Below are 21373 nucleotides of genomic sequence, written 5' to 3' on the forward strand. Positions count from 1 at the left end.
GATTTTCCTCTGAAGCCACCATCTGTTAGGGGATAAGGACAAAGTTGATACACATTTTATATATATATATATATATATATATATATATATATATATATATATATATATATATATATATATATATTATCGGTTCACTTGCTGTTAATCACGTTCAGTTTTGCATTATCATATATTCAGACTGGTAAGTAGTGTCATTCTCAACAGAAATCTTGATTGTTTGATTACACAGTACAGTTTTTCACCAGATTTTTTTTTATACTGTGTATGGGTGTATGTAACGTATGGGTGTATGTATAGGATTAGGATTAGTTAAACTCATTTAACCTACTGCGCTTCGTGCAGATTTCGATAAAATAGGTAACGGAAGAAATAAAATAGTTTATCTCCTCTAGACCTTTTGTAGTTATCTTGATTCCTGAAAGATCGTTTGATCGAGTGTTATTTATTTTACCGATTACGGAAGTGCATAAACAACAAGCCACCGAAACTTGCAGCTACTGTGTCTCGGCACTTCCTGGAAGATCGATGGGCCTTCCAGTTCTCTCTCTCTCTCTCTCTCTATTTCTCATTAAGAACAAGTCGTGTAGTGTCATCGCCTCGTCAATGCGAGCAGCTAATTGGAATCAATATGACGACACTGGAAAAATGAAAGAACACAAGGGTTATTTTTACCTTGTAATAGACCCCCGTAACACCGTCATTATTGATGCCGCCGGAGGATCATCCAGATTCGGATGGGCAGAGAGGCACCCCTTTTTATTTGTCTTTCTTTCTTTTTTGCCATAGGATTAATTGGGAAAGGAACGCTTTCCGAAAGAATGTTTCCTTTTTTATCTTTGTCGGTGGAACGTTTTCTGCGCTGATTGCTAATTGAGAGTCGGGTGCGATTTTACTTTAGGTTTGAGACGAGAATTTTATTTCAAATCAGACTCGCAAGAAACAGTATTTATTTCTTTTAAATGCAGGCAGGTTGTTATTAATAATGGGGTTCACAACTGGATTTTATATTCTTATTTTCAGTTGTTGTTGATTGATGAAACCTTGTAGTTATCTTTCCCGGTATTGATTCAGATAAATCACATTGAGGCTAAAAGGTCAAATCAACCTTTCTTCCTGTGTAAATGTCAACTTTTCATATATTTATAGTGCGAGTTGTGATTGACGAAAGGAAAAATGCGGATGTGAAAGCACAATATTGTAGAGCTGTTTGTTCATCAGATACTTCAAACTGATATGTGATGGCTATAGTATTTTGAAAAGATGGAAATTAAGCGAATGTGTTGCGGATTACTAGTAAAGTAGTGGAAATCTATGCACCACTTTGAAGTTCGCCAATCTTGTTTTGTTTCTTTGTCAATTTTTGTTCTTGGTTTATTTGTCGCTTCCCATGTCTTTATTGATATTTATATCATAGTTGCTTACTTGAAACTCTGCGTCCGCATTCTGGCCTTGGGATTTTTTTGCCATTGTTTCCTTCCTATTTGAATTACCCCTTTTATATATAAAACTTGTTTTTCTGTTTACCTGGCTACGGAAGTTTATGGAGTTGCCATCACTTTGGCCGTTTGTGAATACATTGAAATTTGTTTTTGTCAAATAAATTATTCCTTGTATAAGTTGAACTGGGTTACAGATTCTCAATAACCTGTTGGGAGTTTACAGTCAATTTAAAAACATGGATTTTTGGATTATAGATCTTCTAGAAATGTCACTGGATTTGTTTTGATGGTTATTTTGCATCATTTTAGCTTTAAAGTAGTAGTAAAACTATTTAGCCACCATACCGTTCAAGTTACCTCTCTTTCATTTTCCCAAGAGATGTTTTTCTTGAACTACGTGTATTTGCCGTGTTCTTCTGGTCACTGAGTCTGGTTCAACACGCCAAACTTTCGTCAATCAATTCTCCTTGTCAGACGGCTCCTCCAAAATGTATCCCTAAGGCTCTCCTCTCGCCCCTTATTCCTTACCACCAGTTCCATTTCCTGTCGAAGCTCTTTCAACAACTCGCCCTAAGGGCGAATGGGGAAAAAATGCCTCACCTCCGGTTGCTTTTCTACCCAGTTAATTTTCCCAGACTCACGCACTAGCCAGTCCCTTATCGGAAACCTATCCGGGCACCGTTTACTGCGGCCAAATATTGCAATTCTGATGCTCACAGTGCCACCTAATATTAGTTGAGTATTCAGAAAGCGTTTTAATGCTCAAAAATATAGCCCCGTCTCGCCCGAACCCTTAATAAATAGGTTGAGCGCCTAAAGGATTATGCCAGACCCCGTCTAAGGTCAAGATGACTCCTCTGTTTCCTATCTTTCCCTCGTTCTTTCTCTTTATATCTCTGTCTTATTTTATGCCGTGTTCTTTACGTCAATGAATTTTGAGTATTTTGTTAAGAATCAAACGACTTTCTAATTACTGGTAAAACATTAAAATCGACAAGAACATATTCAAAGAATTTCGAATCTCTCTCTCTCTCTCTCTCTCTCTCTCTCTCTCTCTCTCTCTCTCTCTCTCTCTCTCTCTCTCCTGTTCCTTTTAATCATGCATCACTATTCCATCTTTGTTTTAAGTTCCCTCCGAAGGTGATAAAACATTCATATCTTCCGAGAAGAGTCAGAAGTGAATTAAGTCTTGAAAGACTACTGATACGTTTATCTCTCTCTCTCTCTCTCTCTCTCTCTCTCTTCTCTCTCTCTCTCTCTCTCTCTCTCTACTTTTCCTTGGTGAGCTAAAGTTTTTACAAAGACGCGAATCAAAACAGCGCGCTGACTAATTGATTCTTAACGCGATGGTCTTTGGTCCTTCTGAAAATATCTGTCTCGCTCTAGATTTTATATCAACATGTAAATTCAATTTAAGATGAAAGGGTTGGGGGATCACCTTGCGAGTTATCGATATGTTGTGATTTCTTTCTTTAGCATCAGAGGATTTTCCGTATTTGATGAAGGAAAGTGCAGAGTATTCGTTGTACTATTTTGAGAATGTTGAGCAAACACAGGTCTTTTGTGGATAGTAGATAAATAGGTAATAGATTTATAAGATGTTCTGAACGTCTTGGGAATATTATTGCAAAAATGTGAAATTTTCAGGATATGAAAATAGGTATTGTAGTAGAATGAATTAACGGTATAAAACTTTTGTTATGGCATTGGTTTGTGTCGTTTTCATGCTGGAAATTTATTGATTTATTGATGTTTTCCTGACGGTTTTTTCGTTTTGTGCACCAGTCCTTGCCTGGAAAAAGGAATTTGTCACCAATGCCCTCTTTACTGCACTAGAGTAAAGAATATAGCAGATTCAGTCATTGAAAGTAAACTAAGTAATCTGAACACACAAAATGGTTGGAGAAGACTGTTGCATTTCCCTAAAAACGATTCGCGAAGTTTAACGAGTGAGAAGACAAAGAGGTGGGTCGTAACTGAGTTTGGGAGTCACTGGAGTGACTAAATTATGGAAACCCCATTTGGAAATTCTCATAAGGTCCAAGATGATTATTGAAGAAAGCAATTCGAGATTGATTGGAATCAAAAGAAGAGAGCTGGGAGGTGAATGATGATGAAACAGTGATGGTTTTACCTTCGCTAAAAGGATGAATAGGTTTGATGAATAACTGTAGGAGATCTTTTGACAGTGAGAAAGATCAAATAAAGCAAGGGAACAGAACTCTGACGAACATGACCATAGTTAGGGTTAGAAGTAGATCGCATTTTCAACAACAACGGATCAAAAAAGGGAAAATAAGAGTGACCAAATAGCTAGATATTTGGTCAAAAGACTCGCGTCAGACTGTTAAATGGATGTGGAATGGGCACAGAATAACCATTGAAATAAAATAAAAAATATTTGTAATACTGATCTAAAAGGAGAGTTGGAATCAGTGTGTTTAGAATAAACGACTAGAAATAATCCTTGGCTTGCTTCCTTGTAGGAGTTAGTGTTTTGTTGACTTATACTTAAAACTTAAAATAAAAAATTATTTGAAATGTTGGAGATAAATGGTGATGTTTTTGTCCAGCATAGTCTCATCCTCTAATACGATTACTATATTATTACATTATCTGTTACTGCAGTTTATTATTTCCTGTCACTTACTGCTTATCCATGAAAGTTCCAGCAAGTCTACAAACTCTTGTCATTAAGTGTCAGCAGATCATTTTTTGAACCGGGTGTTTCTTTTCCTTACTTCCTTTTTATACTCTCTGAGTACGCAAGAAATCCTTATTCAAATCCATTCCCATTTTTATCACGAACTTGACGTCCAAGGCGTGCCTTCAAAAGCACAAAGATCAGGGCTTACGTGATCGTTTCCATGCGAGTCTCGATGGGGAATTTGCAACCAAAGACTTCTGCAACTTTTTCTCTTTCCCGTCGTTTGGGGAAGCGACATTTTTCTCTCTTTCGCCAGCTTGTACACACGTCTAATTTTATATCTAATTAGATGTGATGGTTTTCTGTGTTGATATATTCTCTGGGCCAAAACATTATTCATATATATATATATAATATATATATATAATATATATATATATATATATATATATATATATATATATATATATATATATATATATATATATATATTATATATACATATACATATATATATATATATATATATATATATATATGTATATATATATATATATATATATATATATATATATATATGTGTGTGTGTGTGTGTGTGTGTGTCTGTGTTTTGTCGTGTTTTGTTGTGTGTTGAGTAACTGAATCACGAAAGTTTCTGTGTGTGTGTGTGTGTGCGTGTGTGTATTCATGAATAGTACTTAAAATACGTGGAATATTTCACTATCACATAATCTTGCTTATAACTCATATGCAAATCTTTTATAGTTTGAGAGTTATGTTACTGTAAGTGTAATAGCAATTTTAGACACCTCTTGATGAAAAACAGTACATTTTTTTTTATCACAACTTGAGCATCTGGGAACAGCGTCAATATGCTTGACTTATCCAAAAGTTCCGAGATTTATTATACCTATAAATAGATAGATGTTTGTCTTAATTGACGAAGTCAGTATTTTCGTTTCGTCGCATTTCTGAAGGCGAATTATGAGTATAGCGATCAGTTAACTGGTGTACAAGAAATGAGAGCTTTTCTCGAGGTAATTTAGCCGTGTGTACATAAACGGCCTAAATTCCAATCATTACAGGCAAACACTGAAGACATGAAAGGTACAGTACTCTGTAATCACGAAGGAAGAAAGAAACGGGAGTCTTATTAACCTGTAACTTGATTACAGTGATTAACGTTCACCCTCCCCTCATTTATTTGTACTTCTCATCCTCGTTGTTTTTTTACTGTTCTCGGAGCGATTTTGTGTATGACTTTCGAATCATTTGCCATTGATGACGGATTATGTAAGCGTAATGCGTATCGGGAAAGATGAAGCCTGTCGATTTCGTAAATGCCTTTTGGCCGTAGCATGTGAAGATATGAGGAAGGGTAGTAGTATTCACGATCACGAAAATCGAAAAAGACATTCGGGTAACCAGTATTTGTGTTAGCACGTGCCTTCAAGTTATCAAGAGAGAGAGAGAGAGAGAGAGAGAGAGAGAGAGAGAGAGAGAGAGAGAGAGAGAGAGATGATCGCAGAGAGACGAGAGAGAGAGAGAGAGAGAGAGAGAGAGAGAGAATGAATGTCTTTTTCTGTATGTCGGCCTTTTCCACTTTGGATTTCAATAAAAGAAAATCTGAGAAACCAAAAACTTTCTTAATAACATTGCGTAAATTGTCTTGGCTATATATCTTTTGAATTGAACATCCGAAAAATTCTTAGCCTTGTATCATCACCATTTTATCATTCAGGTGGACTTGAGAAGTATAATAAAAAGTCACATAAATGTCACATAATTTGTCGCAAGAATCAACAGAATGTTATTGATCTGAAAACTTTTTTAAAGTTTCGAAAATTTATTTTTATTATCGCGTTTTTGTTCCTTGACTCTGTCTCAGCTTTGAAAATATATTGAGGAAACAACTGAAATATCAAACAGAACGTTAGTAAAACAAGTTATTATTTTGTGTGTGTGTATATATATATATATATATATATATATATAATATATATATATATATATATATATATATATAGTGTGCGCGTGTGCGCGCGCACGCGCGTATGTGTATGCATGTTTGTAGATATAGTGTATGCATGTAATTATATTTAATTCATGATTTGAAGCATCACGCCACGACCCATGGATGTTAAGTGAGCCGAAAAAACGGCAGATTGAGAGGAAACGTGAAATTCTTGCAAGAAAAAAAAAAATGTCTTTACGAAAAAGTATTTGAACAATTTCTTGGCAGGCGACAGCCAAATGACATTCGAATGACACTCCAATTAGCATATGCCACAGCATAGTTCCAGAAACTATAGTGTCCGTGACTTTTATATGTTGCATAAGGAGTTATGTTTTGTGCCCCTTCCTACCATTTCAGTAAATGGATTTTTGTTCAGATCAGGTAGGAACCATGTGCATTATATCGATCTGATGTAGACATGATCAGGCATGAATCGATAACCTGCTGATATAGACTGAAGTTTGAGATCGATGTGTTACTCCAGTAACATTGTAAATGATAAGGTCAATGAAATGGAAATCAGAGAAGAAATATAAGGGGTATAATTCGTGTGATGATTTAACCAATTAGGTGAAAGAAATTTGATCGTGTGGATGGATATTTATGTGTTCCTGACTATTAGAATGGAAGGTGATTTTACAGATCAGCCTAAATTATGATGACTAGTGTTTCCTATGCTTGGTAGGTGATAGCAATGAACAAAGGGATTTTAGCCCTATAACGAGTTACCTGGAGGAAAAAAAACTTTTGACTTTATACCCTTGTTTTATTTAACATTGAAAAGTAAGAATATTAGAATTACCAAAACAAGCTTCATTTTGAATTGCACTTCCAACGAGCCTGCATTGCTTATGTCTTGGCGGATAACTGTTGAGAAATACTTCCATAAGGGAGCGTAAATGTGTGGGTATGAAATATTCTCGAACCCCAACTGCTGATTTTCATTAATAAAACAGGTTTAGGAATGTTGGTTTTATAAACATGAAAATAATGACTAGAAACATTTTAACTGCATATTCAATGGTTTATTTGGATTTTCATGAAAATATAGCAAATCTAACTGGATATTTTATTATTGTTTGAGTAGAAAATCGGACAGTTTATTTATGAATATTAACTAATGAATTAGTGTAATGAAATGTGTAAACTTGACCAAAACAGCGAGTATATAGGGGTGAGGCATTTCTTTACCATGAAGTCATGAATATGTGCTATACTAGTCTTTTTTATTATTCTCTGACCTTTTCAATAAAGAAAATTAATTACCGTTGTGTTATTGTGAAGGGTTTCTGTTTAGTGGTTGCGCTCGATAAATGGTGAGCAGTCAAATTTATTCATCAAGAAAAACTTACACCAACACATTTTTCTGAGTGAATTGGTTCCTAAGTTAAATCGGTAAAAAAGAAAATAGAGATGGCGAATGGTTAAAAAAAACCGAGGGAGAAAACGTGTGGCCCTCCCTGGTGCCTCTGTGAAGTTGTACCTCTATTTTAGTAATGAATGTATTTCCTCGCAAATACCCGTTCGTTTGCTCTTTCTCAAAGATAGGGATGTAAAAGCAAACGATGCTGCTTGACCTGACAACGGTCGACTCTGTCTCTTGTTCGTGTCTTCCTGTACTTATTACGTACCCATACTTGTTCTGGATGTACAACATGGTTTCATATTACCGGATCTTGAAATCATTTGGTAAAACTTCCACAAACGAATTAACAAAGCGAAACTGTTTTGTAATATCCTGGAACGGTTTTCTTGTGCGCTCAAAGGTATATGCTCTCTCTCTCTCTCTCTCTCTCTCTCTCTCTCTCTCTCTCTCTCTCTCTCTCTCTCTCTCTCTCTCTCTCTCTCTCTCTCTCTCTCTGGACGAGGTTGTCGAATCAATTTCCGTGAAGGTTATGACTCAGAATTGTTTTAAACTCTACTGATAACCCTGAAGCTCTCATACTGTAGCTTTATAACCTATTGCAAATAAAGGGTGCGGTTTAATATTTGGTGACATTTAGAAGTGAGTTGGCATGATATTTGGTGAATAAACAGAAATGGAACATATAAATTTTTAGCGGTTAGGAAAATGTGTGCATAAATAATTGAAAATGATTCTAAAGTGAGTTTGATGAGCAGTTTTTATCCATTATAGAATAGGTAGATTATACTGTTACATAGTGAATTATGGTTTTACTATAAAAGTTGATAAGCCTAGAAGCCTTAACTAAGTTGCCTACTAACTGATTTGGATGTGAAGAAAAGGATCTGACTCCTATTGGATATTTTCGTTTGTATCCAATAATCATTACATTCCTCTTACGTAAATGCATGACATCGTTTAGCTTCCTGACAAAAGTAACGAATATTGTTTTCCTGGTATTGCCATGCACATAATCCTTACATTTAGATACGTCAGCCACAGGAAAAACCAAAAGAAAAGAAAAATAAGAATGGAATGATTATCTGCACATCCTGATCACGAACAGAACTGAAGAAATAACTAGGCAGAAAAGAGAGTATTGAGACAGTTGATGGACAGTTGAATCAGGTATCTTTACTGTCTAACCAAGTACAAAGTGACACATGTATTCATTAGTTGTATTTCTATTACTCACGTTCCCTTTTATTATGGAATTGTTGCCAGAACCTATTTTTAAGAGGAGGGTATGAGACGTTCTTTGTTGGAATGCTTTGAGTCTGTACTTTAATCGGTTTAAATATTTCTTGATTCTAATTTTATCAACATGCGTATATACAGGAACTCGCATTGTTTTTCTTTGAAGAATGGTGATGCATAGAAAACAAAATTGTCTCAGTGCAAGTGTGTTGTTATTTTATGTTTATTGTACATTTACTCTTTCCATTTTATTCTTGGATATGTATTCATCTACTTTTCAGTTCGAGCAATTGCTAATGCACATAATGAACTACATGTTATCATTATTTCCTTGTGTGCTGATCAGTGCTTTACCAGCCGTTTCATTTCTGTTAGCGACATTTTATGAGGATGAATTTCGGATTTAGGAATAACACAAGTTTAGAATGATTAACAGAGAATCGAATAAAGCTGTGTGGAAGTTTTACGTAGGACTCTACTTACTGTCACTCAGCATTGAGGTATGAAGTTGGGCGAGTTTGCGGAATTGAAATAATTTTTCCCTTCTCTTCTGGAAGACGCAGAATCTACATAAGTCATGGCATTATGAGCTTTGTTTTGTTGTTTTGCTAATACAAGATTCATCTGTTTTTATTTATGGATGTTGGATGGAAGGAGGGAGGGGGTGGAGTGGGTGTCGGCATTTTATTCCTTGAGCGTAATTTGAGAGTAGTAAACGTCTAGAAGGTTTTCGATCAGTGCTTAGGAAGTGAAATTATACGAATGTATCGTGTAAATATATCGATCCCGCAGTCTGATTTTAAAATTCCCTTATTTCCCGTAGACTTCAAAACCTTAGAGAATCGTAGCTTCACTCTCTAGTCTGATCCATCCCTTTCGGTGTAAATGTCAAAGGTCAGCCTCGATGTCTCTTTTAAAAGATAATCTCGGGTTCGAACATTTTTTCCATGAGAGGTGGGTCGGTAACCGTATTTTGAATTATTTGACACCCGGCTGACTGGGGAGGATTATCTAGGATTCTAAACTTAGTACTTAGAGAGGTTAATGTTATATTTGTCATGTTATGACTAAGTAATGTTAAGAAGAGTGTTGCCAGAGGTTTGTCTTGTCATTGCTTGCTCCAGTCTAAATTATGTAAAGATGTAGATTCAGATCGAAAGGAAGGGCGTTGTTTGCAGTGCAGGTGCAAGGTATAAAGTTTTGAGTGCAAGTGTTAGAAAATTACTGATATAAAAGCACGAATGAGGAAGAATTCAGAAGTTAATAAGTGTATAAAAGAAATTGGTGGAGACACGGAAATGTTTATGAGGGATTTTACCAAGAGGAAGAGAAGAAAAACATGTGATTAGGAAAATAATCGTAGGATGAACCTTACAATAAGGGATGAAAGTCACAATGTCTGTATTCTTGCGTATGGGGGATACAATTGGGTTATGTTCTTTAGTTATTTTTTCTAAATGCTGCATTAATGGGTGAACGAGTAATTTAGAAAAGTACCCAGAAGTTTTGTGATATCTTAGGTCTGAATGAAAATAATAGCAGGTCTGATTGAAAATAAGTGATAAGTTAATGGAAATAAGTGAAACATTTTTATTGGCTAAACTTTGCTCAGCATTTTTCCAATGGTGTGTTGAACAGTTTTGACTAAGGAAGTAGGTCTGGTGAAGTCTAATTTTTATTGGAAATTATTATGGGGATGGGTTTGCTATGTCCAGTGACTTAAATATTTGTATCGGTGGAGTCCCTAAAAATTTTATCTGGTGATATTGTGTTTGTGATGAAGAAGAGGAATTACAAGCATTTATTGAAGAGTTTGTTTGTTAAACGAAATGATGGAAACTTGAATGGTAACCAGAGAAAGATTATTATGATAGGTGGAAGAAAGGACGAAGAATATCTGAGTGAGATACGAACGCAAATAGTTTCGCGATTTTCATAACAATGGAAATGGCAATAACAGTTTGGGTAACATACCGGCAACTAAAAATGTTATAAAATGATAAACGTACAGGTACAACGAATATTTTATGGGTATCTATGAAAAGGTGAATTGGGAGTGTTCGACGAAAGAGGAGTGGATAGAATTAAATAGCCCTCAGTGGAATCGAGCGAGGACGATGTCAAATGAGACCTGGAAAATCTTTGGCCAACTTTTACGACATTCAAAATAAGAGCGCATCTGTGTCCCAAAGCGCAAGACCGTATGCAATGTAAACGAACAGATCATTCTGCAATGCTTGTATTAATGGCGTCATTGATTGGCATAGAATCTTAATCGTTAATCTCTTTATTTATTTTGTCGGCAAGTAACTTGTACGAGATTAACCTTCATATTTCTGTGATGCTTGGAAGCTCTTCTTACAAAGCTCGTTTAAATATTAACCTTATAACAGCTATTTCTGCTGAAGCTCTTTTCACTGCTGTTATTGACATTGTTTTTATTTTGATGATTGATTGATGGTAATGAGGATACTGATGAAGATGATTTTTTACAAGCAGTAACTGTCATTAATCAAACGAAGCTATACATTGTTGTTATTTTCCTAATTGTGGGTTTCGTAATTTTTTTTTATTAATTAACACTGATAAGAACCTTCATAAATACCGAAAACAATGCGTCACTGAATATAAGTATTTCAGCTCAGAGGGAGGCTTGATTCTCCTTAGCTTTATCATTATATCATAGGGAAAGTATTTATGTTTATATCAGGCGTTATTAAGTCCATACCCAGACGTAAATTATTGTTACACTGTTCTTTCAGCTTAGATCGGCTAATTCCTCGCTGGCTTTAATCCCCCTAAATCGACATCCTCATCATATTTAACAACGTTTCGAGCGAAAACATTAGGAAAATAATGTAATGTCATCACCTCCATGAAAGGAAGCACCAAGAGACCGAATGTTCGCAGTGTCCTCTCGTTTATAATTCATCGAAACTGGTGGGCTGAAGCTTCAAAATGTAAATCCGACAACACGAAACTCATTTCGTTATTAGCGCTCTGATGACAGTCATTAGCATAACCATAAATTATTAGTAATATTACGCTAAACTACTGTGTCAAGGAAGAGAGAGTGTAATTAAATGGCATTAATGAGAAATTACGGTATGGTAATGTATATTACGAAAAAAGTGATTCTTACATTATGCAAATTTTGTAGGAAATAACCAGGTGTGTAAGAATCGGACAGAAGTGATGAATATTAATAGATCACTCGTATGCGAATAGGTTATATTATATGTACAAAGACGGAAGAGTCAAACAATTAGTAATGATACAGACATATCACATTATCTCTCTCTCTCTCTCTCTTTTATTGCATTTATTAATATATATAATTTATAGAGTTATGTAGATAATATAAATATATGTATATATGTATGCACATGCATACAAACATACACACGCAACACATGCGCTTATGGCTCCGTGATTCAGGGGTCAACGGTACCAAAGAGAAGGGAGGACGACTTGGGCTCGTTCCTGAAAAATTCATCGTGCCTAAGTTGGCCTAGGTAATGTAAAATGTACCTGGTGGGTTAACAGGCTGTGGTTCGTTGCAGCCACTTGGAGAAGGGAAGTCACCAAAAGGTCACAAATTGAGCGAATATATATCTAAATGTAGTATATATATATATATATATATATATTTCCTACAAACTTGCATAATGTAAGAATCTCTTTTTTCGTAATATACATTACCATACCGTGTATATATATAATATATATATATATATATATATATATATATATATATATATATATATATATATATATATATATATATATATATATATATATGCAGAAGCCAGGTACTATGTCGTACCTCTAAGTAAATGGGGATACAATCCACAATGAAGTAAAATCTTCTTATAGTTTAAAATATATATTTCTTGTACAGGATTAAAGCGTTCGACCATCAACTGTGGTCTTGTTCACTAAAATGTGATATGTCACCTCAAGGAACTAACAAGTAAGAGCACAAACATTTGAAAAAACAACGGTTAGGTAACAAGCTAGTTCATATTATGAATGATCAGGCGGTTGAGTCCTCGTTCTTTCCAGAATTCGTCTTGATCTTCGTGGGGGAATGTTTCTATTGTCAACTGCTTGTTCTCTGCTGGTTGGGTGGTTTGTTGGAGAAATGACCTGAGTAGAGCAAACAGGAGAGGAAGCACATATATTTCTAAAGTTTGAAATTTTCCCTTTCTTACATATCTCTTCACAAATAGCTGTATTTTCTGTAATGCCAGTATTTCCTGCAAAGGTCTCGTTTAATGAAATTAACGCCCCTTCTACTACTCGTCTCAAAGTCCTGTCGTTACATGCAAAAACAACCTTTGTACCTTTAAAATTTATTGCGTGGTTTTTCTCCCATGTATGTTGCGCAATTGCACTGTATGAACTTCCCCTTCTGCAAACAGCAACGTGTTCTTCCAATTGCGCAACATACATGGGAGAAAAACCACGCAATAAATTTTAAAGGTACAAAGGTTGTTTTTGCATGTAACGACAGGACAGGACTTTCTCCGACAAACCACCCAACCAGCAGAGAACAAGCAGTTGACAATAGAAACATTCCCCCACGAAGATCAAGACGAATTCTGGAAAGAACGAGGGCTCAACCGCCTGATCATTCATAACATGAACTAGCTTGTTACCTAACCGTTGTTTTTTCAAATGTTTGTGCTCTTACTTGTTAGTTCCTTGAGGTGACATATCACATTTTAGTGAACAAGACCACAGTTGATGGTCGAAAGCTTTATGCTGTACAAGAAATATATATTTTAAACTACAAGAGGATTTTACTTCATTGTGGATTGTATCCCCATATATATATATATATATATATATATATATATATCTATATATATATTAATATATATATAGTATATATATATAATAATATATATGTATGTAAATGTATATATATATATATATATATATAATATATATATATATATAGTATGATATATATTTAGATCTTATATGTATATACATGCATGAAGACAAACAAACATGTCACATATGGGTTTTGCGTGTCAAGTTTTCAAAACTTTGACATTTGCCTACTTCAGATTTGACGATGTTCGAGAGATATTTATCTTGAATATAATTTAGGCGTAATCATAATTAGTATCAGTATCCACAGACCAGTATATATTTTCTTCCCGTTTTATCCAATATTTATTTAGGACATTTCTCAGCCGCGATTTCTTGGAAACAAAAGGATTGATTTACATAACTTGAAGTCCTTCGATTTCTTAGAAGCTGACGTTTAATCAATAGTGTGTGTGCCTTTGTATTCCATATATTTCATATCACATTTTGAAGTAATCCAATTCCCAAGTTTCCGTTTGTTCAGTAACTTCCATTTAATGTATATGTATGTATGTATGTATTTAATATATTTGTTATCATATTTTAAAGCATTTATCCAATCCCAAAGTTTTAAGTTTTCTCAGAAACTTTCATTTCATGTATGTGTGCATGTATGCATTTATTTATGTATGTCATATATATAAAGTATTATGTCCAATTCCAAAGCTAACGTTTTTTTCAGAACTTCAACTTCCTCGTATGTATTTATGTTTTTTAGTATGTCCAATTTGTTATTAGCATTTGTATTGTGCCATATATGTGAACTGATTTATGTTGTATTTCCACTTCCAAAGTTACTTGGATTTTTGTAGAACTGTTGACTTCAACTTACCTGATATTCCTTCGTAGGTCCACCACTGTTCCCAGTTCCACGTTACTCCTGTGGTACCTGTTAATGAAGAGAGATTGTTAATAACTATATAGAAATTTTCGATATTTTAATCCTCTGTGACAAGGATTACTTTAATGGGTCGGGTCCCATTTTGCGGTTTTTAATTCTTGTCTGTGGCGAATGTTACACTGGAGAATTTTGTCAAAATATTTTATATGTTTATTTATATTGTGATGATAGTCATGAATGATTCAGGCGACGAGGGATATTCGCTATCAGCGTGAATACGATAGTCTCATATTGCTGAGCTGATGATTTCATGTAGTGTGATTGAAAGTACATAAAACGGAACAAAACTGTAAAAGAAATATTATTTCGTAGATCTCAGTGGTGATGCAAAAACCGTAACGAGGAGTACCCAGTCGATGAACAAGTCAAGTTGTTAAATACCTGTAGTTCGAAAGAATGGAAAAGGAAAGGAGTAGGTGCGGTAGAGATAACAGATACTAAATAATAAAATAAGGATAATGAAGCATGGTATGACATATCTGTAGAAAAATGTATAAAGATTAAGCTAGGTATCAGTTTTTTGTTTCAACACAGATTAGAAGCGCCTCTGTGGCATGGTTTGTATGGTCTTTGCCTGCCACCTCGGTGGCCGCGAGTTCGATTCTCGGGCATTCCACTGTGGGGTTAGATATATGTATTTCTGGTGACAGAAGTTCACTCTCGACATGGTTCGGAAGTCACGTAAAGCCGTTGGTCCCGTTGCTGAATCACCACTGGTTCCATGCAACGTAAAAACACCATACAAACAAACAAACAAACAAACACAGATTAGAAAGATTAACTTGTTGTATGCGCGGGAATGTAGAGAAAGGAAAGAGGTGAATTCTATAAAGCAAGGAAAAGAGAAAGATCTAAAGAATAGGACTCGGATTTGAGTGAGCTAGGATCGACTTTTTAGATGAAGGGGAAAAGGTCTGAAGGCAACTGGAAAAGTCTTTAAAGGGGAATGGAAAGTTTTCGAAGGAGTTCGAAACAAGACTCTGTAAAAATAGAGGCAGTTGTAGAATATAATCTTGTCTTTCAAGTCAGAAGGGAAAATAGTGAATAACTGCCTGAGATACCAAGTGATTTCAATCAAAGGCGGCAAAAATAGTATGAAAGCTTCTGCAAGTCGTACATTTCCGGTAAGATCAAAGATGGCAGAGAGAGAGAGAGAGAGAGAGAGAGAGAGAGAGAGAGAGAGAGTTGTATAATATACAATATCATGTCTACATAGTAAGGACATCGATCTCCCATGTTTGTAATGTAATATTGAGTGTATTGTAAGGCAACCTTGGTAGGTAAGCAGGCAAGCGGCGAAAGGGATTTGGTACCATTAGAGATGTTATATGAAGAGTAAAGAACTTTAAACGGGTCCAGTCTTTTAGTTTGTGAATAAGAATACTAGCGGATATAAATAAAAGTGAGAAAATCGGTTTATGCATTAAGAAAAGCAAGGCACGAATAATTTTTAGGTGGGATTGGGGCTAAGGAGGTATGTCCGTGTTCTTTTCGCATAAAATTTTTTCTTGACTTCTGTGTTTAGGTTATGAGGAGAATTTTATATGAAACTGTTAGAGGAAAATAATTTTGCATGCGAAGGTGTGAAGTTTCCTAAAAGTTCAGGGCTACTTTCATATCCACAGTTAGGGTCGGCATGGGTAGCGAATGGACTGAGTAGAGAAACTGCGAACACAAAAGGGTAAAAGTGGGTATTGGGGTGGTGGTGGAAATTCTTTTGATCTACTAGGGGATTTGCAAAAGATTTATTGTGTAAAAATAAATCATGCAACAACGAGGTTAAGTAAATACCAAAGGGTCAAGGCAAATAGGACTGATTTGTGCCAATAGACGATTTTGATAGTAATCAGTCATAAGTTAATGAACAACGAAAACAGAAATTATGGATTAGAAAGTCACAGTGGGGATGTGGGTTAGGACCTTCAGAATATATCGAAAAGGGAAAAGGTTAGGTTTGATGAACTAAAGGAGGGCAGTTTATGCAGTAAAGTAGTAGGAAACACATCTTAATAATAACATGGTATCTATTATTGTACATACAAGAACGAAGAAAATCTATGAGATACGAAAGGCTTTGTCTTCAGTAAAATGTATGTCAAGTGTGTATTTTGTAGTATATATATACATATATACATGTATATATATTATATTTATACACACACCTATATATATAATATATAATATAATATAAAATTATATTAAAAATTAATAATTAATATAAATTATAAAATATATAACAATATAATAAAATATTTATATTATATTATATATATATATATTAATATTATACACACAAACACAACACACAAGTACACACACACATAGTATTATATATAATATATAATATATATACATTATATTATAGATAGTATATATAATATATAGGCATTGTTACGGGATGAGGGTCATTTTCACATGTAGTTGCATCATCCCACCTAAAATTAAATCAATAGATGTACAAGCAACGTACAAGAAGAGATGGAAGTTTCCCCCCATTCTCCTGCAGCCGTTCTATTTCTATTAGATTTACATACGTGACTTTTGGTGTGCTGTGGGTCCTTGTGTATTGGATTCTGTTTGTTAAACGAGGGATGGTTCTTCATTCAAAATGAAACAAACGTGAGCAACTACCTAATATTTATTAAGATTAAATATCACTTCGCACTCAGTCCATGCATGTTACAACATACCTTGCATAGGTATTGTTTTATCAGTGACTGGTGGAACAGCATCGAACTTCTCACTGTGTTAGCGTGTATTGAAATAGTGTTGAACTTCATTGTTTTTACACTTGAGGGACGCCAAGGAGGAAGAGCCCTTGCCAGCGCACATCTGTCTTAATCTGATCTAAAGCTTATTTAGTTCAGTAATGATAAATGATGTTTCTCCATTCTGTTTACACTGAAGTTCTTTATTATTTTTGTTAAGTATACCTTATGACATCAGTAGTTATTCCGATTCCTGATGGTGGGGATCCCGTCGAGTTTTATGTAGATATTGCTGTGTTCTACTCGTGCCTTGTATTATTACTCTTTTCTCTTTGTAAACCCTGAGGCTTTTAAGATTGTTTGCATAGCTTATGTTAGTAAGCGGCCTCGTAGAATATTAATTTTCCCCCCCTGGCTAGGCGAGAGAATGTTAAATACGATTTGAGGCATCTTTTGTACACATTTTTCTTGTTATTAAGCCGTTGCGGAAATTGCCCTCAACTCTTTTCCCTCAACTCTTTCAGAAGTAATGCATTGCATGTGGAATATGATTTTCTTATTGAAGTGTCTGTTATCGATTTAACCTATACCAAAGTACTGTCCTCTTGCATGACAAGAAGTAACCTTTGTCTTTTAGTAATTCACAATCAGAATCGTTTTGTAGAGTCAAATTATTATGACTAGTATTGTCTTCTCTTCCCCAACTCCCTTTTCTTCTCTCATTTCATTCTACAAAAAAATTCAGAACAATGATTTAATTAAACGGTGTTTCAGAGACATTTTGATACTGGGAAATTTATTTTATTTTAATTATCGCAGAGTATTTCGATCTACCCATGCATCTGCTCTTCCTGAAAAGCTAAGAAAAATCTTATTGCTTATTTATCTTTTTTCTCGCAGCTTAATAGTTGGAGCTGTTGACTGATTTTGCTCTATTGCTCTCTCATTCTGATGGTGTGTGTGTTTATATATATATATAATATATATATATATATATATATATATATATATATATATATATATATATGTAATGTATAACTGAATCACGAAAATGTGGAACGTGATGATTATATAAACAAATAAAGGCAAAATCCACGAAGGAAAGTGAAACAATGGAGTATCCACTGCGAGGTCTTTTGACTTTTCGTCCTTTACCAAGAAGGCCTCGTAGCGGTTACTCCATTGTTTCACTTTCCTTTGTGGATTTTGCCTTTATTGATAAGTGTATATATACCATATATATATACTATATATTTTATACACACGCACACCTCCTCCTCCTTAGCAAAGCCGTGTTTCAACGGGAATGCCTAAATATATAGATAAATATGTAGAATGTGAAAATACACACACATTATGTAATATATACATAATTGCGTGTACTCGCTGCTTACTCTCAAAAGTACAGTATTTTCAAGAAAAGCCGGGTGGTAATACAACTCCATAGCACATAAGATGGTGCATGTATATGTGCTTATATATATATATATATATATATATATATATATATATATATACACACATATATATATGTATATATACATATATATATATATATATCTATATATATTAATATATATATATATATATATATATATATATATATAATATAGTGTGTGCATATGTATCTTAAAATACAAACCGGATATGTACTTATATTCTGCTTGTGCAGTTCTTGGAAACTGTTTCCCTTAACACGGATGAAACTGAATTAAAACTTTCATTGTGCGCTAGAATTATCCTTGTCTTCATCAGATTCTATTGAGGCAAGATACATTCTAGTTACTGGAAAAGAAGATGGATGGAAATACTTGCGTTCCCCCATTTCGAAATGCAATACGACTAGCAAGGCATATTGTCCTTACAATGCGCAGCCTTGCTCCAAACCACTTAAGCTATTGCCTAAGTAAATACTTGATTCAATTCCCCCTCAGATGTTTAAGTCAAGCCTGAGGCTTGTTGACATTCAGAAGCCAACCTTAACAATAGTCATGCGTCCTTGGCCGATGAGAATGCAAGGTGTGTATTACATGGCCTGGGTCTGGTGTTTGTCCTACCTGTACATGAAGTGGTCTCTGCTGCATTCTGCCTCTTCGAGGCTGCACTGCATTCTGTTTAGGGGGAGTCGCGCTTGAATGGGAATAACATCATATGCGTAAAGTAACACATTGCTGAACTGTTGCGGTCCGGAGGAACGTCCAAGTCGTTTGTATTCTGTTTTGTTCTTGAGTTTTCATTTTTAGTTTTTGTTTTTGTTTTTTTCCTTATTTCAGACGAACATGGCGTTGAAAATGTTTTCATCTCGTTTGAGCATCGTTAATTTGCATGGAGCTGGCAATATTTATTTCTGTTAAATCTTAGAACGCTCAGCAGTAAGTCATATTCCCCTTACTTAACCTAACCGAGAAACAAATTACATTATAACCCTGTTGACTTGAAGAAATGGGGTAGACATGAATCTCATTCTGTAGTCAGCGTGTAACTGCAATGCCAGACCACTCCAATAGAAGCTCTACGTCTGATTGCCCCCAGTGTTGTCCTTGGGGGAAATGATCGTCCCTTTTTCTTTCTTTCTTTTGCTTTTTTTTTTTTAATTTTCTTAAAGAATTTGAAAGGCAAACAACGCTTGGTACAGGAATATTCCATCTTTTCTTGCTCTCTGCTGTTTTGCCGTTTGCTCTCGGATCATTTTACTGAATAAATTGGACATTTCTATTTGTGATATGAGTATTCACATATTGTCTTTTACGCCTCTCTCTGAGGTCTCGCTTACCTGCAAGTCTTGGCGCCGGGATATTGCTATTGAAATATTTAAAATGTTATAGTTCGTGTATTTGTATGACTGATGCGCTCAGAATTGTGTATTGGTAAATGTAGATTAAAGGAAAATTATAATAGTGTTTGTTTCCATTGGACTGAGGTTGCAGCGAATATACGATTTTGAAATACGTTCTTCAGTGATGAGGGGACTCAATACTTTTGTTAAAAAACCGTAGTTAGGTCACGGGGCTAAAAGAAAACAATCTGGGAGCAACGGCGAATTGTGGAACGATTTCCGAAAATCGTCGAACCCGAAACATCTGGTCTGTGTCTTCCCCTTGAATACAACTTTCTCAGAAGTATAACTGTGCTTGTAAGTCACAACTTTATGTCTTCTGGGCGCACGGAAACATCTCCTGACCTCAACCACCTTTCCACCACCCTCCACCCCCAGCCAGCACCCATTTTGGAAATCTTTTTCTTTCTTTTCAAACGTAGGGAAAATTGCTAAGATTTGCAGTCAGAGGTTGCTAGACAATAGCCGTCTTAGGGCTTACGCTAGATTTGCTTTTTTCTCGACATTTTTCTTCCAAAATTGCTGTATTATTTATGCTTGTCGTTGTACGAATTTCAAACAAAGGTTGTCAGGAACGATGGGTTATAAAATCGTAAAGTAAAAACAAAATGGAAAATCGTAGAGAACAAGTGAAGAGGGTGAAAAGTAGGAAGGTTAAAAGATCAAATTACGGAGGAGGAAACAGAAGAGAAAGGAGCGAGATGCCAGCAGACAGGGGGGGAAGAAGAAAGAGGAAAGAGAATCCTCCATTCGTTCAACGAGCCCAATGGTCTCTTTATCCAGGCCCCACGAAATACCGTAACTCGTAGACTTGCCATTAGAGTGAGCCACCTTTACCTTTACCGTGGATGGCTCTTCCTCCTGCGGCGAAGTGCGGCTCAGGAAAGCAAGTCGGTTGGTTCTCGTTCGGATGTTAATGGAATAATGTTGAACATCCAATGAATTGAACCAGGGAATTGCCGATCTTACACGTTTCAGGGTAATGGGGAATCATTTCAGTTATTAGAGTATTAGATTATGATGTTGAACTTATTTGATACAGCACAAGTAAAACATCCCAGGGAAATCGAAGGAAGAGCTTCGGAATATGAGAGAAATAAAGCTATAGCTGTATATAGTTTACTTTTTTTCTTTTAAATTGGACTCGTCTGTTCTCTGTCCATCTAGGCGGATGAAAAGTATCCCGTGCTTCTAACCTATCTCATTTTGGAAAGGAAATAGTCCTTGTAGTTCAACTTTACATTTAAATGAAATGGCTCGTGAGCTTATAGTGAATACATACTATTATTTAACCCAAAGAATGTCTCCAAAGTTTCTGTTGGTCAATAAGATGTGCAAACTT

The 21373-nt window shown here is 35.2% G+C and overlaps 1 protein-coding gene across 4 annotated transcripts in view; it reads right to left on the reverse strand.

Moving 5' to 3' along the window:
• LOC135206245 (carbonic anhydrase-related protein 10-like) overlaps positions 1 to 21373 on the reverse strand; it is a 217600-nt gene that overhangs the window by 117377 nt on the left and 78850 nt on the right. For all 4 annotated transcript variants that reach the window (XR_010312706.1, XR_010312705.1, XM_064237625.1 and 1 more), the window contains exon 2: positions 14419 to 14475. Coding sequence is in view for 2 of the 4 variants with exons in the window: in XM_064237625.1 (XP_064093695.1) it covers positions 14419 to 14475 (57 nt within the window). In the remaining 2 variants the exon portion in view is untranslated. The remainder of the gene's footprint in view (positions 1 to 14418; positions 14476 to 21373) is intronic.

Source organism: Macrobrachium nipponense, chromosome 29, assembly GCF_015104395.2.
Source record: "Macrobrachium nipponense isolate FS-2020 chromosome 29, ASM1510439v2, whole genome shotgun sequence".
NCBI classification, from domain to species: Eukaryota; Metazoa; Arthropoda; class Malacostraca; order Decapoda; family Palaemonidae; genus Macrobrachium; species Macrobrachium nipponense.